Source organism: Protopterus annectens, chromosome 2.part1 (assembly GCF_019279795.1).
Source record: "Protopterus annectens isolate FY-2018-M chromosome 2.part1, PAN1.0, whole genome shotgun sequence".
NCBI classification, from domain to species: domain Eukaryota; kingdom Metazoa; phylum Chordata; order Ceratodontiformes; family Protopteridae; genus Protopterus; species Protopterus annectens.
This window is the reverse complement of record NC_056729.1, coordinates 294715147-294740255: the sequence shown is the minus strand read 5'-3', so window position 1 is coordinate 294740255 and position 25109 is coordinate 294715147. Positions and strand designations below refer to the sequence as shown.

General features: G+C 38.6%; 1 protein-coding gene across 1 annotated transcript in view; it reads left to right on the top strand.

Moving 5' to 3' along the window:
• LOC122794029 (toll-like receptor 1) overlaps positions 1-24434 on the top strand; it is a 40596-nt gene extending 16162 nt beyond the window's left edge. The window contains exon 2 of the mRNA XM_044062141.1: positions 21628-24434. Coding sequence (XP_043918076.1) covers positions 21706-24078 — 2373 coding nt within the window. The 5' untranslated portion in view covers positions 21628-21705 and the 3' untranslated portion in view covers positions 24079-24434. The remainder of the gene's footprint in view (positions 1-21627) is intronic.
• The last annotated feature ends 675 nt before the right edge of the window (positions 24435-25109 follow it).

Genomic DNA, 25109 nt, shown 5'->3' with positions numbered 1-25109 from the left:
CTATACATACCTCTCTGTCTATGTACATATATATATATATATATATATATATATATATATATATATATATATATATGTATACACACACTTCTTAACATCCATGCTGTACATATACATGCACATGTAGGCACATGGACTGCCCACCTTTCATGGTGGGAATATCACTTCTGCAACATTTGTGAGACGTACCATTCTGTAATGATATTGCATACTGTTGTGCATAATACATTATGCTGTCCTCAAGCCATATAGGTGTAGCAGGCCTCACTGGCTCAGTCCCACAGAAGTTCACCACCACATGATATATACCTGCACTGCATGCTGTTTTCAATGCCACACACTACAACCTACATTGATATGTGCACATAGCAACCTTCAACTGCATATGTATGTCCAGCCTTCACTAACAGTTGCAGTATGTCCCTTGCCCTATGCACATCTTCATATACATATAGATACAGACTGCTAACACATATGGACAGTTCACAGTATGTAGATTATTAGATTATGTAGTTTACATTACCTTTGTCTCTGACAGCTTTTTTTTTTTTGGATTGCTGGCTTGCTAGCTTGCTGGCTGGCTGGCTGGCTGGCTGGCTGGATGGATGGCTGCCTGGCTGCCTGGATGGCTGGCTGGCTGCCTGGGTGGCTGGATGGCTGGCTGCCTGGATGCCTGGATGGCTGGCTGGATGGCTGCCTGGATGCCAGGATGGCTGGCTGGATGGCTGCCTGGATGGCTGGCTGGCTGCCTGGGTGGCTGGATGGCTGGCTGTCTGGATGCCTGGATGGCTGGCTGGATGGCTGCCTGGATGCCTGGATGGCTGGCTGGATGGCTGCCTGGATGGCTCGCTGGCTGCCTGGATGGCTGGCTGGCTGGCTGCCTGGATGGCTGGCTGGCTGGCTGGCTAGATGGCTGCCTGGTTGGCTGGCTGGCTGCCTGGATGGCTGGCTGGCTGGTTACCTGGATGGCTGGCTGGCTGGCTGCCTGGGTGGCTGGATGGCTGGCTGCCTGGATGCCTGGATGGCTGGCTGGATGGCTGCCTGGATGCCTGGATGGCTGGCTGGATGGCTGCCTGGATGGCTCACTGGCTGCCTGGATGGCTGGCTGCCTGGATGCCTGGATGGCTAGATGGCTGGCTGGATGGCTGCCTGGATGCCTGGATGGCTGGCTGGATGGCTGCCTGGTTGGCTGGCTGGCTGCCTGAATGGCTGGTTGGTTGCCTGGATGGCTGGCTGGCTGCCTGGGTGGCTGGATGGCTGGCTGCCTGGATGCCTGGATGGCTGGCTGGATGGCTGCCTGGATGCCAGGATGGCTGGCTGGATGGCTGCCTGGATGTCTGGCTGGCTGCCTGGATGTCTGGCTGGCTGCCTGGATGGCTGGCTGGCTGCCTGGGTGGCTGGATGGCTGGCTGCCTGGATGCCTGGATGGCTGGCTGGATGGCTTCCTGGATGCCTGGATGGCTGGCTGGATGGCTGCCTGGATGGCTTGCTGGCTGCCTGGATGGCTGGCTGGCTGTCTGGATGGCTGGCTGGCTTGGTTTTTCATTTTTATTGTTTTATTTTGGTCTGTCTCTGTCTGTCTGTCTGTCTCTCTCTCTCTCCCTCCAGTTACTGCAATGATATTATTGCATGTGTGGACTGGCAGTACAGGCTGCTTTTGTAGGTATCTGCACATGTGCATGTGATGGCCTCTGCACCAATTGGTGGCCAGCATTTACTAATTGCATGCAGCCTGCTGTGTGGTAATTGTAGTTCTCACTGTGATTTCAGGACGCTGCTATAAAATGTTAGGTTAGGTAGGCATAGGCCTTTCAGTTTTGCAAGGTGGGGACCATGCTGGTTTGCTGTGTACACTGTTGTGTCAGTCAGAAGGTTGGTATGTCTCTCATATCTAAGGCTGTGTTGTAGCCACTGAAATGCATGTTGTACTGAAACGTGACTGCTGCTTTTTCCATTTCACTCTTCTCAGTGTGTATGTTAACTCACACCTGCTAATGCTAACAATGTTTACATGGGAGTATGTACTTTCCTGTGGGAGTTGTGGATTAACTGGTATACAACAGTAGTTCTTGCAATGTGTTGCTATGGCTTCACTATTTTCCCTTTACATTCACTCCTTGAAGGCCTGATATTTGTCTTTACTGGAATGTGTTGCTATGGCTTTCCTATCTTCCATTTACATTCACTCCTTGTAATGCATGATATATTTCTTTCAGCAGTAAGTTCTTATATGTTTGATGTGGCTTGGTGGCACTGCATGCAGTCTGGTGAGCCCAAGGTCTGGGGTTTGACACTTACAAGGGTATTTTATTTTGCTGCTGAGCAGTACTAGGGCCTTGTATTTTGTACTAACAATTATGAATATCAGGCACATGCAATGCTTGTAAACGTCTATACTGTCATTAGTTTGTTAGATGGCTACATCCTTTGATATTTCTGTGTTTTACTCCTACATGAGGGTGTGCTTGTGGGAGTAATTCTACAGCTATTCACAGAGTGTGTAACAGCAGACAGGCTGATATGCCTGTGTATTTCTGACACTTGCAGGCCTCAGATACTCTCAGGTATATATTTGACCAGCCTCAGGGAAAGGTACATATCAGTGGGATACACCCATGATATATTTCAGATATTCTGCAGTTGTGACTGTGGGGTATTTTGAGCATATGTATTACTACACCATTTCTGACATGCAAGTAGTGTCTACTTTAACTTATTGACAGTCACCATTACGTGGGATACCCCACCTTTCTGCCTACTGTTAGTACATTTCACAGGGAGTCAGTGGGGTGCAGGTAACATTTTTTTGCAAATCAGGGACATCCCTGTAAATCAGTCACAGTTGGGAAGTCTGGCCTCATACCTATTCAAATACGGTGGTGTTTATCCTGTTCTGATACTGTGTGGGGTTTGTAAGGTGCTACTGTAACATTATTACCTCCTAGCATGGCTGTTTCTCTTATCACACTAATGTAATGCAATTCCACAAGAATTGCCAGTAAGGATTCAGGGAACAAGCTTTGTGTAATGGCCTTCCTATATTCCCTTTACATTCACTCCTTGTATTTTATGATATATTTCTTTCAGCACCAAGTTCTTGTATATCTGCCATGGCTCAGTGGTAATTCATGCAGACTAGTGGTTCCAAGGTCCGGGGTTCGAGACTGACAGGGGTATTTTATTTTGCTGATGAGCAGACTGCAGGCCTTGTCATACAAAGTGACTAAGGCACTTTTAAGCAGTTGTAAGTGGGTTTACGCTGGTTTGCGTGATGCTTACACACCGCTAGCTGAGCACACTCGCTAGCTAAGCGCAAGCGCACACCCGCTGACTACTGCTTAAAAGTGCTTACTCCCGCTAACACCCGCGCTAATTTCTTTTAAAGAAAAGAAAATGGGGAGATAGGAAAGTGGTAAAAAAGGGGGCACAAAGAGGGTAGGACAGTAGGAAAACAAGCTCGGGATGTGCAGAAAAGATGTAGGGAAGGCCCATAGCTGCCCATTTCTTTATCAGCAACAGCTGTGCATATGTGTGAAATTTGGTGTGGAATTTGAAACCTTCCACCCCTGAGAGACGGGTGAGGACAACAAAATATGTTATACTACCAATTAGAATTATCAGTTTACATGTCCAGTGGACATGTGTGTGAATTGGGTAGCTATGTATGGGGCGTAATTTTTTTGTAGGAACAGAGTGCCCTTTTTTTATTTTTTTTTTCAGGTGAGAGTGGAATGTGAGGTACAGGAAGTAGGTATATTTGAGGAGGTAGGTTGGGGAGGTTAACAGACAAGACAAACAAGACGCATACAGGGGCGGAGTATGACACATGTGGGGGGTAAAAACAAATGACGGGGACAGATGTTTGGATATCACAAGCCCATGAGCCCACAGATGGCAACAGTGGAACTGAAATCCCCACCCATAGGCAGTTACCACTGCACCTTCACAGCCCAGGCCGGGGCTGTGCTGGGGGCTGGATAGGAAGGGCAGGCACACCCGTGAGTTGCGCCACCCTCGCTTCAAGCTGGCGTAGGGGATCAGTCACAGAACGCCTGATCTCACTACGCACCACAGACCGGACCTTATGGAGGGAGAGTGGAGGCTCTCCTCCGGCCACGCTTGCAGAGGGGGGCAAGCCCCATTCCCTGCAGTGCTTCCACCTGAAGGTGGCACAGGGCCACCGGAGGAGGAGGTCCCGGCCTGGGCACTGGTGCCAGGTGCACTCGCCAGCTGAGGTGGGAGAGGTGGGTCCGCTGAAACCCACCTTCCCTGTTGTCCTATGTTTAGCAGTATTTTATGGCATTTTGGGTTAGTAACAAACAACACCATTCAAAATTAGTTGTAACAGCATGCATCAGTATTCCCATTAACCAAACACCCATGAATTCCGAACATTGAGCAGCAAGCATAACACATCCATATTTAGAAAAACAGTGCACATTCCAACAGCATGCAGGGTTGATTGGTGGCAACAGGCCATCAGGTTTGGATATGTGAATGGGACACATGCATCAATGTACATGCAGATATGTATGAACCAACAGGACAAATGTCCATGGGAATTAATTGTGAATACACATACCTGCTTTGGTGTGGAATGGCATCATTTGTGAAAATAGGGTAAAGTGGAGAAATTTTACATTAACAACTAAAACTACCTATACATATACTGTGCATGCCTAGTAGATGCAGATATATATCCCCTACATGTATTAGTACAGTTTCATGTATGTAACCTTAGGAATGTTGGTGATGGGGATGTTACTGCTACATTAATATACATTCCATTTTTATTCATATATGTTTATATCTGGCTGTGTTCAGGTACAGCATCCTGCTACATTTAATTTATATGGGTCTAGACAACTGTGGATGTTCAGCATTTCATACAACCATACTATTTCCATAATGCAAGGGTACAGCAACATATCCAATTTGTGGGACGGGCACAGTCCATGTTCTGTGTTTTATTTAACACATTACACTCTTTAGTTGTGGCTGTCTCATTCATTTCATAATGTAGTGACTGCAGTATACCTTTATTCCAGACTTATTACAGCTTTCTTGGTAGCTTCAAACTGTCTTTCTCACACTCTCTCAATTATTTTATATTTACATTTCAGACTGGTACTTAATTCTAGGTTTTATTAACATTTATTACTGGTTTACAACAACCCTTTCCAGCTGACTCACTTATTTCATATGGCAGAATTTACAAGGATGTATTTGACACTTGTCTGTACCTTGTTGATTGATTACCACTCATTTTCTGGCTGTAGCAGTTATCTGATATTACAATACAGGTGGAAACTTCTATTTGATACTTGTTTAATCTTTATTACTGGATTGCATTACACTATTTTCCAGGCTGCATCACTTATCTAATCTTACAATACTAGCAGAATCTTTCTTCTTATTTGACCTTTATTAGTGGGTTACAACACTGAACTCTTTTACAATCTGTCTCACTTATATTCTATGACAATACCAGCTAAATAATTACTAACCTGCCTGGTGGTGCAACCTCAGCAGCCTATCAGCATAGGCTTGCTGATTCGCAGAACAAACACCTGCAGCTGTAATATAAAGGAAGTAATATTGGAACATATGTCTCCATACTATAGGCTAGGATAGCATTTCTTACATACTTAATTACATAAATACTTACTCAGTAGTGGGGTGTTGGGCATTTGGCGGGCCTCCTGGATCCAACGGTTCAGTTGGTCCTCCTTCCGTCGCTTCAGGTCTGCATGGTGGTGATGGACCTGTTCACCAGTCCTCGGAATGCCTGTGGCACTGGTGAGATCATGTGCCAACCGGTTCCACACCTCTGCCTTGTATACACCCCAGTGAACCTGGCCCTGCATGAGTTGTGCTTCATGATAATGGACTAGGAGCCAAACCATATATTTTGATTCCTCAACACCCCACCTTTGTGCTCTAAAGCGACTTCCCTCTCCTGCACCTGCCATCGTGACTGCAAATGGGTATCACAATCAGTTATGCTGTGAATTCCCGCCTATGGGGCTTATATATATGCCTGTTTTCCCACACTTATCTGTGATTGGCCGTTTTGGATATTTATCAGCTTAAAAAACCTGCTTTGTCATGCTTCTATTTCCATTCATTCCTATATATATGCTAATACTGCATTTCTCAATACAACTGTCATGGCTTAGTGGTTCAGTACTTTGACTATGGTGCACAGTATCCCAGGTTCGACCCTGGGCATTGCTTTTTTTATTTTACTACTGTCTAGACAGGCTAGGAGGTGTGTCTGTGTAAAGGCGGCTTTGATACAGCTTGCCCAATGTTGCCCGCTGGTAAGCTGGTTGGCGCACTGCACAGCTCCGCACAAATGGCTTAAGCTGGGTAACGCGTTATTTAGCTATGAGCACTCATATTATGCTGGGTGAAGCACTGCTGAACTACGGGCACTCATTTTAAGTGTGGTAAAGCGCTGCTCAACTCCGGGCACTCATATTAAACCTGTTAAACCACTGCTCACCTGCGGCACTCATATTAAGCTTGTTAAAGTGCTGCTCACCTATAGGCACTCATATTAAGCTTGTTAAAGCGCTGCTCACCTACGGGCACCCATATTCAGCTTGCTAAAGCCTTGCTAAGTTATGGGCAATTCTGATCTTTTTTTTATATTTTATTATGTCGGATTTCTTCAAAAATACAAGGCCCATTTCATTACATTTTACTTAAATTATATTTATATATATATATATATATATATATATATATATATATATATATATATATATATATATGTCAGGGGATTGTTTCATGATTATTTAAATACAAATGGAAAATGATGTTTTGGGGGCTCGAACCGTGACTACCTCCTCTTTGGCCAACGTCTCTATCGCTACGCTAGTGCTACTTGGCTTAATTTGCATATTTAAATCTTATATGCTTTTCAATAATAATAATAATTATGACATCATGAAGATTATACAGCAACACTGGCATATACTTACTACAGATGAAGATGAAGACCTCAAAAATATTGTAGGAGATAAACCTAGATATCTTTTTAAAAATAAACCCAACCTCAAAAGATTATTGTGCTATCAAACAACTACAATAAGAAATGAACACCATATAGGAACATCTCCCTGTGGCAGGTGTAATTATTGCTCCTAAATAAATATAACAGACACATTTGTGCATCCTGATATGGGCAAAATCTACCATTTCAAAGTCACAGCAGACTGTAATACCATGCATGTGGTATACTTGGCATTCTATCAGTACTGCTCTTCTTATTATATAGGAAAAATTGATAGGGCTCTTTGAGATAGAATAAGGGAGCACCTGTATGCTATTAGGGTAAAATATCATAACAATGCTTTAGCTAAACACGTACAATTATATGGTAAAGAACATACTTTTAAATTTATGGTCATTGATATTAATCAACCAACTGTAAGAGAAGGAAATATAAGAAATAATACAGAAAATAAAGAAATAACTTGGATAATTGGAATGCGGGCAGATAAAGGCAAAGGCCTTAATGAAAGAGCCTCAATTAAACCTGTTTTAAGAAATAGATCAATTAATATCAGGTAAAGAGAACTATATATTACAAGCTACAAAGTATTTTAGTTCCTTTAGTCTTTACTGTTTTAAAGTACTAATCTATTATATCTAGTATTCAAACAAAATGACATCCTATTCTGGTTATTAGTTATAGGAAGAATTTACTATATGCATTTCGAGAAACATCATAAAAGATTTAGATTACTATATCATACAGACAATGTATTACAGCTATTTATATCTGATATAGCATTAAAATTATCTGCAATATATACCACCTGTATATATGATATTGAATCATTTGAATTAATATTATATTTAAAAAACAGTATCTAATATCCTTTATCTTTACTCAATGGCCATTTAGGAAGTTCCACTAATACATTTTCATTATAATTTAATATAAATATTACTTTCATACTTGCTTATTTTTAAAAAACTTCTGCAGTTTATTGTATATTTGTTATCATGCATCTGGAAAGCATGATTCTAATGCTCTAAAAATAGTCAGTTATTAAAACATTCGATATAAAAAATTATTTGGTGTTGTATGGAAAATGTGTTTATATGCATTGTTTTCATTTAATAACCTATATGGCTACAAGGACTTGTGAACGTATCTACCTTAAGCCTAAATTTTACACTTGTCCTTAATATAGAATGGGACCGTGTTTAACCATTCTCTATGGGTAAACAGGCTATTACTTTTTGGTGTGTATGTTTATATATATTTTTCATATATCATTCAATACAACAGTGCTTAATGTTTTTTAATCCACTTGGAGGTAAAGTCGGATAGCGCAGGTAAACTGATATTTGTGTTTAGAATTTTTAGTAACCATAGAAACATTGGGTTTGAGCACTCGTTTTCAAGCCGCAAGTGAGATGATCACATAACTTTGGAGCTATGGCATTATGCACATTACTGTAGAACTCAATCCTGATGTCTTACTAAAACATTAGAAATGTTAATGGAAACTGTAGATGGGTTGCATGATTTGCACTCAGATGGATATGGTTAATACTTATTATATTGCTACATCTGCAACAAATGTTGAGGTAGCAGTACGCTTATACATTTGTAGCAACTAAATATAATAACAGTAGCATATATTTCTGCTACATTATAACGTACTTTAACAAGCCTCGCATAAACTGTGATGAGAGTTAACTGATATGAGAGGATTTACCTTTTGTAAGGAAGGTGCTTGAATGTATTATAAGTTTTAGTAAAAGTTTTACAATAGGTTGGTATATTTTTAAAAAGTTAATAGGATATTTGATGCCTTATCCCATGATTACTATTTAAGTAACTTTGTTCATTGTGAAAAATTTTATGGTCTGATGAAGCAAATGTGAAAGTGCTTACCGAATAAACATTTTTATCTGTTATTTACAAAAAGAAGTTAGACTGGATTTTTGTCAAGCTGGTGGTTGCCTACTGCTGCTTTGTGCTTTTGGACTTTATATATATATATATATATATATATATATATATATTTTTTTTTTTTTTTTTTTTACTGGACATGCATGTATTTCCCACTATGACACTATGAAAAGAAGTCATATACTTACACCAACCCCTAGATGGATATGGAGTTTAATATAGTGTGTGGACAGTACAGTACATATTTTTTAAGAAGATATATTATCTTTTGAATCTTTTGGCATTCTCTGAAGATGTGACAACTTCACAAGATGCATGGCTAACAGTGACTAGTAGTTTTCTATACATGGCTAAGACTTTTCATGTTATTCTTCAAACGGGAATTTATATGCAATTCCTTATACAGCAGAAAACAGAATGCAACAATTCATGGCAGCAGGGTGAATTACTAGTATTGTTACATACAGTACCATACCAGATTCATTCATGTCTGAACTATTCATTTTAGGTATAAAATGAAAAAAAGAGCTACGGATTGCCAAATGCACTCATGATTATAAATGGAGTATCATAATTACTTCAATAAAACATGTCAATGTCATTCAAGCTGGTCTACAAAAATACACATCTGGTGCAATTGTAATAATCCCACTTTTAATGTAAGTAAATGTAGTATATTTTGAATCAGTAGAAAGGGCATAAGTTATCACTTTGGGAAAATAATTGCACCCCTTTGACCTTACTGATCTGACCCATTATTGAATACAGCACTGCAGTTTTGTAGTCTTTAAATAAGCCTCCTGCATGAACTTAAAGGGTTCAATTCCTTACTATAAAATCATATGTTTAAAAAAACTGAACTATTCTGAAAGTCATCAGGAACTATTATATTATATTTCTTGTAGGTTAATAAGAGGTTACCACTTCCTGATCTGCAATGTAATGCTTAACCGAGTTCTATTTACACATCTGTAGCTGGAACATAGCACTGGGGGAGCAAATGTGATTGAATAACCGATTACTGAAAACAATATCAATGGTGGAACATGTGACAGATATATCACACACAAAAAAGGCTTTTGAATGAGTTTCTTCTTATAATCAGAAGAAGTCTTTCATTAATTTCATGTAAAACTAGCAATCAGAAATTGACATCCCTCAAAAATAACACTGATCTGTATATTGGAAGTAGAATATAACACAGAACTATAGCAATCAAGGTTTTTGAAGTCCAGTGTATTGTAGTCTTGGCAATTGAACCTGAAAAATATCCCATGACTTCCAGTGTAAAATTCTCAAAAATATCCCACTTTTTATATTTACATATAAAGTATAACATAACAGTTTCCTATTGAGAGTTTTTAACAAAACTTTCAAAGAATTATAATATGAAAATCAGGTATGAAATAACATAATAATGAAATTTTGTCACAGAGGATTTGCTTGGAAACGTGTTAAATTTGACCACATTGACTTGCCACTCTCAACATAGGAAGTTTTGTCAATGGTATATATGGATTGTAAATTATTGTAGTGGTTCAACAGGTACCACACTTGTCTTTGGTGGTAAATGATCTGAAGGCTGTGGATTTTATTCCCACACCAGGTACTTGGATTCATTTTCAGGTACTGGCACTGCAGTGCAACAAAGGGGATGGAAGTGGTGGTACTGCATTCCTGAGTATGCAGGTCTTAGAATGAGATGTTAGACTGAGGTCCCATCAACTTGAGTTGATGGTAGTTCAAGTGATTGTAAAATATCACATTGCACTCAATGAGAAGAGTACAAGATATTTATTAATAAATTAAAAAAAATCTTCACATATAACACAAAATCTCATTTTTTACACATTCATTTAATAAAAAAATTCTAAGCTTGTTTCCCCCCTTTTCTGTAATGAATCTAGTCCAGATACAGATTTGCTGTATCCAGTACTGTTTGTAATCTCCTGATCCCACAAGCCTTTCTGTGTTGGAGGGAAGCCTTTTAGCTTATCAGTGGGAGTGGTAAGAACTAGGTAACTTATCTACCACATAAGGAGTGGTTCCTGGCCCAGAAATTGTTGTTATTGGCCGTTTGGGCAGTTTTTCCATCTCTCTCAACTTTCTGATTTAAAAGCCCACATTTGCACTTGTTTCCCCCTTTCCTGTAACTAGTCTAGTGCAGATACAGATTTGCTGTATCCAGGACTGATTGTAAGCTCCTGAGCCCCACCAAGCCTTGATGTGTTGGATTGAAGCCTTCTAGCTTATCAGTGGGAGTGGTAAGCACTAGGTAACCTATCTACTACATAAGGAGTGGTTTCTGGGCCTAGAAATTGTAGTTATTGGCCGTTTGAGCAGTTTTTCCATCTCTCTCAACTTTCTGATGTAAAAGCCTGCATTTGAACATGTATCCCCACTTTCCTGTAACTAGTGTAGTCTAGATACAGATTTGCTGTATCAAAGACTGTTTGCAAGCTTTTGAGCCCCCCCCCCCCCAAGCCTTTCTGTGTTAGAGGGAAGCCTTCTAGCTTATCAGTGGGAGTGGTAAGAACTAGGTAGCCTATCTACTACAAGAAGAGTGGTCTCTGGCCCAGATTTGTGATTTATTGGCCTTTTGGGCAGTTTTTTCCATCTCTTTCAACTGTATGGCTTAAAAGCCTGTGTTTGTGCTTGTTTTCCCCCTTTCCCATAACTAGTCTAGTCCAGATACAGATTTGCTGTGTCCAAGACTGTAAGCTTCTGAGCCCCGCAAGCCTTTCTGTGTCGGAGGGAAATCTTATAGCTTATCACTGGGAGTGGTAAGCACTAGGTAGCCTATCTATCACAAGAGGAGAGGTTCTTGGCCCAGAAATTGTAGTTTATTGGCCATTTGGACAGTTTTTCCATCAATCTCAACTTTCTGGTTTAAAAGCCCATGTTTGCTCTTGTTTTTTGTCTTTCCTGTAACTAGTCTATTCCAGATACAGACTTGCTGTATCTAGGACTGTTTGAAAGCTTCTGAGAGGTGCCAGAGCCTGCTCTTCAATTTTTCCCTTAGATCTACTAGTTCTCTCCTCTCCTGCATTTATACTAGCTTATTAGTCTAGCACTTTACCAGACTTCTTGTAGCAATTACCAGCACTAAACCTTATACAAAGAAACAAATATAGTACTTATTATCAATGCCCACCCCACCAGGCATGTCTAAAGGTCAGTTCCTTGTGCTTTCTCCTATTAACCTGGTGAACTTGGGCATCCTGAGGCACTGTAGCAACTGCCTCATGTACACCGACAATGCTCTCCTCTTACCTTCCAGCACTCAGACTTGTGAGAGATGCACTTATATATCCAAACTGGAAGCCATGCACTCTCCAGCCATGACCGGAATAGCTGGTCAAGAGGAGGTCAAAACTTGCAGCACACCACATGGAATACATAGCACTCTGGAACACACACCAGCACTGCCTTCACATAAAAACACAAACCACATACCCACCTTTGAGGAGGCTCTCAATAAAAATCTACCCAAGCAGCAGAGACATCCAAGGCAGAAATGCACTCAACCACCACAACACTAATCATGAGACACATAACTCTCCTAAACAGTATGCCACTCAACCAAAGCCCCTAACGAAAAACAGCATGCCCAACACACTAGTGATAGGTGACTTGACAGTGATGCACACTGATGTTCCATTCACTAGGTTGAATAAGGAGAAAGTAACAGTCAGCTGCCTGTCAGGTGCCAGGATCTGACACATAACCCATGCACTCAGGTCGCTCAATAACAGGTACAAATATGACTCTGTCATTTTACATGTGGGTGTGAATGACCTGAGACGTATCTCCCTGGACTACATGAAAAGAGACATGGAGGAGCTCTCGGATTATGTAGCCCAGGCGGGTGTGACCCTAGCCCTGAGCAGCATCCTATCATCACACAGAATGATACCACAGTACAAGCAGAAAATGATTGATTTCAACAATTAGCTAAGTTTCTGGTGTCATTCTAAGGGAATCCAAAATCTGTCTGTCTGGGATGACATGATTGACAGATTTTGATGCTTTGCCAGAGATCACCTGCATCTGCAACCCCTGGGCTTCTTGATACTGGCCAAGGCTCTTGCCACCCCTATAGTGCCTTTTTTAGGTGGTGTTCCAAAGACCAAATTATCACAATAACAGCTACAAACAAATGCAATCTGAGGGTCGTGTTGCTCTTTGCTAGAAGTCTAAATCTCAAAATGCACTCACTCGAGGCACTCCTTAAAATGGAGAACATTGACATTTGTGTTGTAACAGAGACCTGGTTCAAGGCAGTAGAAAGCACCCCTGCACTACCAGGCTATAACTCATTCCACACCTTTCGGCCCCAGAACTTTGACCAAAGCTCCAATGGTGGTGGTGTTTCCATATTCATAAAGGATGTGCACACCTCCAGACTGGTAGCCCAACATAACGCATCAGAAATACTTCAGGTGCAGCTAACATTGAGTAAGGCAGTGATTCAGGTCATAGCCTGCTATAGGTCCCCAGTCATGTCCCAAGACTCCACATTCCTTAGCACCCTGGAGAATATTCGGGTCCAACCTAACACTCTCTTACTAGATGATTTCAACTACTCCTCCATTGGCTGGATTAACTACTCATGTACCAATACACTTGCCCAAAGGTTCATGGAGTTCATTAATTCCAATGCCCTGGCCCAGCTCATTCTTATCCCCACTAGAATTAACAACATCCTTGACCTGGTCATTACTAACATTGGCGACTGTTGCTCTACACCAATAGTCAGTTCCTCCTTGGTTAGATCCGACCACAAACTAATCACCTTGGAAATCCACATCCCTCCCACCCCCCCCAGCAAAGGTAACCACCATGAAAAACTTCTCCAAAGCTAACTTTCAGATCCTAAAAACAGAGGTGGCTAACTTCGTGGCACCCATGCAAATGGAGAATAATTGCATGACCGACGAATCATACACAAATGCACTGTACGAATACGTACACAAATGTATGGATCTTTCCTTACCCAATAGAACCAAGCCACTCTCCTCCAGAAAAAGGAAGACAATCTGGTGGCTCCCTTCCATAAACAAACTCTACGACAGAAGGAGGAAACTGATCCAGAATAAGGTGAAGTCCCAAGACTGGAAAAACTCCCTTATCTTCCTCAACAAAAAGTTGAGATCCCTCATCAAATCCTCTAAAGCCAGGTATGAAAACAGAATTGTAGCAGATAATAAAGCCAACTACAAGACCTTCTATAGTTATGTAAAGAATCTCCATGGCAATACCCGGATTTGCTCTGAGCTACTGCACAATGGTACCTCCTATACCAAGCCAACAGATATTGCCAGTATACTGACTGACAGATTCAGTGCCAACTTTACCCCCCTCACACCCCCAATGGACCAATCACAATACCAGTAGATTGCCAGGCACCCAGTATTACTGCTGCACAGGTTAAAACAGCACTGCCCAAGGCCAAGAATACAGCTTCTATGAGACCTGACAATATCCCTGGTTGTGTTCTACCTGAACTACAGAGTGAAATGGCACCTCACCTGTGTGCCCTGTTCAATCACAGCCTCACCTCAAGCTTTGTCCCTGCCAAATGGCACACTGCTACAATCATCCCTCTCCACAAAGGAGAAGTGACTACAGACCCTGGGAACTATCGCCCCATTAGCCTGACGAGTCTGACATGCAAAACTATGGAACTCATCATCATGGACCAAATAAACAATGATATAGGGAATCTCCAAACTGTGGATCCCACACAGTTTGGTTTTGTGAAGGGCAGATCATGCCTGCTTAACTTGGTCGACTTCTTTGAGTCAGTCACCAGAGCTGTGGATGAAGGCAAGGTGGTTCACACAGCCTACCTTGATCTGGCTAAGGCTTTTGATACCATTCCCCATTCAGGAATCATAAAAAAACTCACTAAGTTTGGCATCAGCCCCTATATCACTAGGTGGGTTGCAAACTGGCTCACAGATAGAACCCACAGTGTGAAAGTAGCTGACTCCAAGTCAGGCTGCCAATTAGTCACAAGTGGAGTCCCACAGGGTTCAGTCCTGGGTCCTCTCCTGTTTGGTATCTACTTTCTCTGAAGTCCAGGCCAACATGAAGGGATGCTGACTGACAACGTTTGCAGACATTTGCAAGTTAGGAGCTATTATTAACTCCCCAAGTGATATTGACATTCTACAGAATGGCCTCACTGTGACCAATGACTGGTGTCAGAACCATGGCCTTAAGCTCAATGCCAAAATATGTGTTGTCATCCACTTTGGGAAAAACCCAGTTCCCATGAATTACCACTTTGATTGTAGTCCACTGAACACAGAAGGCATTATAAGAGATCTGGGAACACAGGTTGACAGCAACCTCACTTTTGATCACCACATTGCCACTGTGGTCAGAAAGTCCTTATATGAGGCACATCTCATTACCAAGGGTTTTGCATCCAGGAAGAAAGAGGTCATTGTCTCCCTCTACTCTTCCCTCATTAGGCCAATCACAGAGTACAATGCCCTATTTGGCATGTACCTCACTAGACACCTGCAGCAATGGGAGAGGCCACAAAAGTACCTCACAAAGAGGCTCCTAGGCCTTAAACACTTGTCCTATAGGGACAGATTCAAAAAACTCCAACTATTCTCTGTCTCATTTTGCCTGCTTAGAGGCAATCTCTGTTTGACTTATAAAGCCATGTCTGACCCAGCTCTGTTAGAAATGCTACATCTAAAGAAATCCCAATCTCTCCACACCACATGCTCCAGAGACCTCAATCTCATTACCACAATTAACAGAACATGCTGGAGGGACAGGTTCATTACCCAGAGATTGCCCATGCTATGGAACAGACTTCCCATACATGTCGAGCAGAGCACCTCACTGGCCCTCTTCAAGAGAAATCTTGATGAGTGGATGGGAAACAGAAAATTCACCCTGGGGATAACACCAGTGGCCCTACTCAACAGAGACACTGGGAACTAAGGTTGGGCGGCACTATGCCAGGTTAATCCTATGGCTAGGCTTGTAAAGGCCCCAGGGCCATTAGCCTAGTACACACCTATGAACCTATGAAAGAACCGAGAAAAGAAGCAACAACTTAAACTTCATGTTGCAAACAACTCATTTCAACCACAGACTTTTGTTCACATTTAAATATTATTATCCTTAATTTTGTCAAGTGTCCATTTCTTATTATATAAAAATACCTTTGCACATATGGCTAACCATAATTTCCATAGGTACACAAACATCTTTATATCATACTTATTGCTATCATGTTTCCGTTTTTCATAATACCCATCAAAATCATGTTCATGTTAACATTCCCTAATCTTTATCTTCCCCATATCTCTCTACTGTTTTCCCAAAAGAGCTTTGCTCTGCGACATTCCCAAAAATATGCCCTATAGTCTAAGTTTTGCTGTATATCTTACATTTGGTTTCTTCCGTTGGCTGTACATCATTAACCCTTTCACAGGAATAGTTTTTAACGACACTCTAAATAAAATTCTCACACTATCTCACACCTTCAAATCTTTTTTCCTTCTCTTACAGAGACCTTACACTTTTCTGACATGCCTTCACAAAGATCAGTATGAATGAAATGTTTCAGAATGATGTCATACCACTCTTTATGTGTTTCCTCCAAGTGTCTTATTCATACTTCTCATTCTTTTATTTCTTACATTATACAGTTATTTCCACCTTCTTCTTCTTTTTGATCTTGTTGCTGAAGACTGACTTTTCCAGCACTTACAGTTTTAAACACTTGTGATGACTTTATCTTCTCCTTCTTTTAATAAAGTCAGAATCCAGAAAAAATTAAAAGAACTGAAATAACCTGATTTACTAAACCCAAACCCATCTTTCCCTCTCATTATAGATTAACCCTCTTCTAATTGCATTTAACAAGGGTCATCATATCCCTAAGAAAAATAAAGATACCAAACCCTTCTTCATCTTGGTCGAAAGCATATAAACCCCAGCACTGTAACTCAATTAAAAAAACTAGAATGACGTGGTTATACATTCTTAAATTATGCCAAAGTGACAAAATATATATTTTCCAAATTATCTCCTGAAGTTCAGCCAAAGTTCCTTTGTCCCTAAAATGTTAAGTTTTTTCACTGAAAAATAAAATTATCCTATTCTAACACTGCCTCTATATCCCTTATTTTTTATACTAAGACTAAGGCCAACATGATCTAGTAAATTCCTCAATTCCCATTTGAATATATTCTAACTGTTGCCACTACAACATCTGCATAACTCATCACTGGTGGCATTCATACCCTTTTTGAATAATACATTCACACTTTTCACAACATTTTACCTGCAAAATAAGTGCATTTACCATCATCCCAAATAACACTATGCTCAGCGAGAATCCTTGTCTGACTTACTTTTCCATTTCATTTCTTCTCCTAATCACCCATTAACTATTGGAACAACCCATCCTCTTTCATTTGTGCTTTTAATAAAATTAAAATTAAGTAATACTCATTATAAGAATGAAATGTACCCATTGTACATTTTCATTCATTTCTTTCAGTCTATATATTTCTTGTAAATACATGTATACACTGCTTTTAGTTCCCTCTTCCCTATAGCAGTTCTTGCAAAGTTCTGTCTATATTTTACTTGTTTTTATAGTAAAGGGTGTACATCTTCCTTCCTCCTTTTCACTTTAAACTTCTGCGTAAATAAAAATATTTTATTTTTAACTTAATTAATCAGAAAAAAATCTTTTCTTTATAAATGTACACTCTTTTCCAACTGCACTTATTTTACTTGCATATTTTCCTATTAATGTGGGTAGTATTCATGATCTGCACATTAATTTATATTTGTTTTTACAGACAAGCCACCATGAATTCTTAATCCTTATAAAAAGCAGTTAATTTTATGTTCATCACATGATTCTTCTCCTTTTTTCATAGGCTTTAATCTTCACATATGCCTGTAAACTTTTAACCTCTTTATCCCATTTTAGTAATTTTCTATTTTCCCAAGGTTTTGTCCAAATCTTTATCTGAAAACCCACTATATAACTTTTTGTTACATTTTTGGAGAGTATTTTAAAATATTGTAAAGATGAGTTTTGTCCAAAATTTGCTCCTTTTATAAGTATATGCCTGCCTCTCATTTACTGTCAGTTAAATATTTGACATATTTCCATATCATCCTTAAGATTCTTCTCATGCTTTTTATGGGTCCTTTGTAAATCACATCTGAAGTCACCTAATGTTATTGTTTCCATGTTCACAAATACAATCTAGTACTAATTGTCTCTCCAGTTATGTAAGGCATACTTCTGTAATAGAGCTATGGAAGAGCATGTTTCCATATTAGTGATTTCATTATGGTGTTTCTCCATAAATATTAATTGTGAATTTTCTGTATATTTGACAAAAGTCTGGTATCCAATAGAATGACTACCTTGATGTCATATCCTTTACACCATTTTATCACTAATAATCTTCTTTCCATTGTCTATATGCCGTTCATATTCAAAGACAGTTAATACAAGTAATTATTTTCCTTTTTTGCTCTACCTTCTTTCATTAATACCAATTTGCTCCTTATCTTATGCCTTACTCTTCCCCATACTGGAGCATCTTTTTTGTAAATTACAGGCCTTTTGGTCATCTTTCTTTTATTTCATCCAAAACTGCATCTTGACTAATTGCTGGAAGATCACTGTTTCTCCTTCACCCACATATTCATTTTATATTTTCTTACTCAACTTGTTCCATTATATGTGTATTTTTTTCTTGTTCCTGTATAGCAATTTCTTCTTTCTCCTGCTCAAAACTACTTTATTTGTCCTCATTTCCTACATAACCAGTCCACCACTTATTGCAATTAATATACACTGGCATGCAATCCTTTCCTAATTGATTTCCTGTGCCGCCATCAAAATAGATTGTTCATTATATAATTATTTAACCAAACAAATTTAATGCACAAAGATCAAAACTACACAAAAAAACTTTTTCATCCAGTAAAACATTTCAAAATCATACAGCTATTCATTTTCTGGCTTCCACGGCTATGGAAAGAAAGATAAACTTATTCCAGCAATGTAAATTACTTTGGTCAATTAAAGTCATAACTTTGCTCAGCAAATTAAAAGTGACAAAAGATACTAATAAAAACTCAAAGTTGTCCATTTCCCTGTTATTTATCAAGCAAATAGCTCCTGCTGAAAAAAGCAAGCTGTTGAATTATTTTATCTCAAGCATTGTACCTGCTCACTGTTTGTTTCCCTTTGCAATTATCTGAATAGTGGTTATTCAACTTCACCTGATGCCTTCTATTAGTATCTACAGCTATAACATCAACATAGCTCCTTCTTGGAGGTACAACCTTCTATGTGCTGACATCATATTGGACTCTTGCATGTCTAGTCCAAAAGACTCTTCTTCTCACTTAGTTCTGACTCACATAGATCCTCCTCTGCAAACCACTCTACTGCCTGGGACTATGATAAAACCTTGGGTCCAGTTGGATCAGCTTACTATATCATTTTTGTAGAGTTCTGTCATCCAAACCTCCCAAACTCAAAACAGTTTTTGGTACCTCATTTTATAGTATACCCATTGCCAGCTCCAATTCCTCTCCAAACTCAATACAATGAATAACATTGCCTCCATTCTTTGATTCCTTGACTTTTCCATGACTTTCCCCTTCATCTGTTCATAAGAATTTCTAGTTGGCCCTAGCAAGTCAAAAAGAGTAGAGGTTCTCTAGTGCCATGGCCAAATTTCTCTCTGTCAGTATGAATACTACCGTGAGTTTCCCCTGAGAAGTGACCATTAGCCTAGAGGGACCAACCTGGTTAACAAAGTAGAAATGAAATAAAAAAAGTAAAACATTGTCCTGTGCAACTTGCACAGGATACAGCCTTTGAAATAATGAAACATTTTTATTAAATGTAAACAACTTACAATCAAATGTCTTCAGCTTGTTTTCCAAATAAAAATACATTAAATTAATTAGAAGCAGAAAGAAATTATATGATTACTATAAGCCAGTAATCCTAATTATAAGCAGAGTGTTTTGTAATAAAAGCTAACTAAAGTAAAATTGCCTGTGTTTCATGATAAAACATAAAATTGTACATTACTTAATAATAATACAATATTATCGTGCAAAAGTATTTGAAACATCAAGTCATGTTTTTAAACCACATTGACATTTACCATTCAGATTTTGGCTTATAGGTTGTGAGACATTTTCCTGCAGGGACAATTGGTTGGGGATACATCGCTGAATTGCAATTTTTCTACAGAAACATATGATTCTGGCAAATTCAGTATAGGCATGGAGAGGTAAATAGCACTGTGACCACAGCTGGAATAACCAATTATGGCGCATGGTAGACAATGTCCATGGCCCCAGCAGTTTAAGGACAGCAGACAGTATAGTAGGTACTCACAACAAAATGCCTAGTGGGCATGTTGGTAGTAGAGAAAATGTAGTGCCTAATGGACAATACCTTTATTAATTTGTCAGGGGAGGTGATGGGCACCCACTGGATAATGCTTCTGGTAATTGTAGTCTATCATAGCATATGTGATACTGCTCTACACTATCCTAGCATTCAAAATAGATGAGTGCCATGGCTTCTCACACTAAATGTATGTCCCTGAATCACTCCAACATATTTGATGTTGTCATTTGTATATATAATGATTGTATGGCATTTTTAAATCTGTGCCATTTGTATATATAATGATTTTATGGCATTTTTAATATAGGTAGGTGGGCTGACCAATAGACCCTTTCAGCCATGATTACTGATGTTGTGATTTATAACACTTATATGCATGCCGTGCATATCATGCTATTTATCTGTAACACAGAGGTCCTTCTTATGTCTCTGAATTACACCTCCCTACATGTTGCACTCATTGCACACCTTTTTGTTATGCTATATGCTATTTTTTCTCAATTCCATCTTGACTTCTGTTTCTTTGACTGCACAGTCATTTGTTTGCTCTTCCTTTTTTTGGTGACTTCATAGTAAGAATCCATAATTTTCAAAACAAGATTGCTGCATTTGTCTGAGTTAGACGTTTGCATATTTTTTGTAAGGGAATGAATGACACATGAAGGTAGGATATCCAAAAATACAATACAAAAAAAGCAGTTTTAATACAACATAATTTGTTATTTTTGGTTACCCCTTAAAGACTGACCCCCAGTAGCCATGTAGAAATCTAAACTACCTTCTTTCTTGGATTTTGATAACTGGTTTTAATGTTTTGGCCATATAAGCCTTACATTCTGAAGACGAACACTTAACAGAAAATCAACCATATTAATTTTATCAAAATGCTGATAGAATGTGCAGCAAACCTGTATGGCTAAACTTCTGAGATGTTTTCGCAAATTATTTGCAGACTATCTCTATGTGAAAAAAATTAATAAAGTTCACAACTGATAGGAATTTTAATTCATCATTTCTACTTGTTTCTATTGCTTAAAAATATTTTCAAATTTTATAAATTATAAATTCAATCTAATATTATATTTGCCAGTTGTTCAGCTGTGTTTAATGATTATGTGAATATGTGGGCTCTTAAACAGCAAATCTTGACTCATTTAAAGCTAGAGAGTATATATGCATGGTATGTATGTATGTATACATATATTTATCTATATATGGTCTGATGGACTGTCTTCTGTTTTCACAGGTTAGCATCCTTTTTATTACCACTTGAGCACCACTGGAATTCCTTTTTGCAATTCTATGAAACAAATGACATACAATAATGGCAAGTAATATTATAAAGATCATTATCTGCATTTTGCTACTTAAATTCTGCAACAGCATTGTTATGCCTGATGGGAAACATATAAAAAGTTATGCCTCAATGGGTCTGACTTCAGTTCCAAGAAACATGTCAACAGAAATACAAATGCTTGATATGTCTCATAACCAGATATCTGAAATCCACAGGCTTGATTTTCAGCCGCTGATGAGGATGACATTTTTGAATCTGTCCTTTAACTTGATTAAAGTTATTCCTGCTGAAGTTTTCCAGTTTAATACAGATTTGACATACCTTGACTTATCAAACAATTTGCTACATAATACTGAATGTTCCTTTCTTAGATATACAGTAGCACTGACATACTTAGATATTTCTTACAATAAATATGAAATCATGATATTAGGAGAAGAATTTCTTTCTTTACCAAGATTAAACTTTTTGGGACTGAGTACTGCAAATCTGTCAAAACATAATCTAGAATTCAAATCTCCACTGGAAATAGACACAGTTTTTCTTGGCTTAGACAATATTATTGTTTATGAATATAGAAGCCTAAAGGGTCTAAAATCTAAAAAGTTACATATTTCCTTACCCAAGAATGAATCCATGGCCAGGACTATTGTAACAGATGCTATTCTCTCATCACTAAGTTTAGAACTATCAAATGTTTTATTCACATCTGGGAATAACATCTATCATGAGAAAGAAACTCCATTTCTGAAGAACCAGAAATTATCAAGCCTAATTCTTAACAATCTTATGTTAACGTGGACATCTTTTCTGGGTATGTTAAAAGACATTTGGAGTTCATCACTTATTTCTTTATTCATCAACAACATAACCATTATTGGTAAAGTTGAACAGTTAAACTTTACATATAATGACACCTCACTGAAGGCTTTAACATTAAAAAAGGTAAGATTTACAATAGTTTATATGGATCATGTTTACTTAACCACACTATTCATAAATATGAACATACAGAATTTGTCTGTTACAGAGGCTCCCATGGTATTCATGAATTGTCCAACTTATAATAGTACACTGCATTTTCTAGATTTGTCAAACAATGTTTTGTCAGATCAAGCGTCTCAAGTCTGTCCTAATTTTCCAGTTCTGGAATCCATCATATTAAGAGGCAATAAATTCAAGCAGATTTCCAAGGTCAGCAAAATGACCAAAATGATGAAAGCTTTGAAACATTTTGATGTTAGTGGCAGCCAACTTCATTATGATGGTGGTCCAGAGGAATGTGGTTGGCTGGAATCTCTTGTGAAGCTAAACATGTCTTTCAACAATTTGCAACACACGGTTTTTAAATGCTTGCCAGAGAAAGTTGAAATACTTGATCTACAATACAACAAAATAACGTATATTCCCAGAAATCTTGTCCATTTAACATGTCTAAAGCAACTATATATTGGTTTCAACCATCTCAGTAGTCTCCCTGGTTGTAGTGACTTTAAAAATATTGAACTGCTGGTTGTAGAAAACAATTTACTTCATAGCATTAGTTCTGAAATTTTCAAAGACTGTAACAATTTAACAATCCTTAATGCAAGGAATAATCCATATCAATGCACCTGTGACTTATACAATTTCATTAGCCACTCAAACAGACTGGACATGAAACTGGTAGGCTGGCCAGATATGTACAAATGTAAATACCCAGATGTGTTTAATGGAACAGGATTGAAAGACTTCTCCTTACCAGAGCTGTCGTGTAATATACCTCTTTTGGTTATTACTGTTCTCATCATTGCATTTGCTTTTACATTCAGTATGCTAGCATTATGCCGCTATCTTGATTTACCATGGTACTTCAGAATGGTATGGCAATGGACACAGACAAAAAGGAGAGTGCTGAAAAAGAAATCTTCACAGTTGTTGCCAGATATGAAGTTTCATGCTTTTGTTTCTTACAGTCAGCTTGATTCCGACTGGGTGAAAGAATACCTTATACCAAACTTGGAGAAAGGGGACAAACCTTTAAGAATCTGTCAGCATCAACGAGACTTCATTGCTGGGAAAAGCATAATAGAAAACATTATTAACTGCATTGAGAAAAGTTACAAGTCCATTTTTGTCTTGTCTTCCAATTTTATAAAGAGTGAGTGGTGTCACTATGAACTCTATTTTGCACATCACAAGCTTTTCAGTGAAAATGCAGATAATCTCATTTTAATTTTACTTGAACCAATCCCCCAGTATACAATCCCAGCAAAATACTACAGACTGAAAGGACTCATGGCAAAGAGGACATATCTAGAATGGCCCAAGAACAAAATCAAACATGGACTTTTCTGGGCTAACCTAAGGGCTGTTATAGATATCAGTCTACCTGAAACAGAAATGGTGACATGTGTTTAAGATAACTCATATCAGAAAATTTATTACATGTGGATTGCCAACAGGTTTTGCTGGAAGATTTTGCTTATTTTAGAAATATGCACACAATTATGTAACATACAATAAGTTCAAAAGAAGAGGACACTTCCTGCCATACAAAAAGGCCTACATAATATGTGATGTCAAACTGTGTTCTGCTATTTATCTGAAATATCTCTATATCTATATTTGCTATGCAGGACTTCTGAAGAAGTACAGCTGCATCCATTTCTGTTTGGATTAAGTGTAGACTGTTGTAAGCAAGATATATATTAACCCAGTTTCAACCCCCACCCCCTACACACACACACACGCACACACACACACACACACACACACACACACACACACACACACACACACACACACACACACACACACATACTAAAATACACATATACACACGCTCACACACAAAAAACAAAATTCTAAAAGATGCAGCACTGACCTGGTCTTCAAAAGATTGTAGAATATATAATTATTTGGATTATCATTTTAGAATATATAGACTCTACCTTATCAAATGGGTGCAAGCCTGGAGGATTATGGAGTTCAACGCATTTATTTCTACTCAGTTCCACCTAATCATTTTGCAATTGCATTTCTGATGCAGTGTAAATACCACTATGTCCTATCATTTCAATAAGTGGAAATGTGCTTTGCTTGTTCAATACTTATAAACTTAGTGTGATGAATTAGTTAAGGTAAGGCATATGATGGGTAAAGAACTTGTTTAAATTTTCATTCATTTAGGGAAAAGTAGCCAACATTATCAATTTCCCTGTGGCAGAATTTTACATTTGGCAATATTAAACCAGTCTGTAAATACTGGTATTGACTCTCAAGGTGAATTCAATAGAATTATATATATTTTAATAAAGTTATTCTGGGCAACAAAAACATAATGGAAATATGTGTTTTATATTTATTTGCCAGATTTTAATTTGGAGTACATTTTTGCATCACTTATTTTCTACTTTGCTGTTTGGAAAAGGGCTTACAGTTTTTGATCT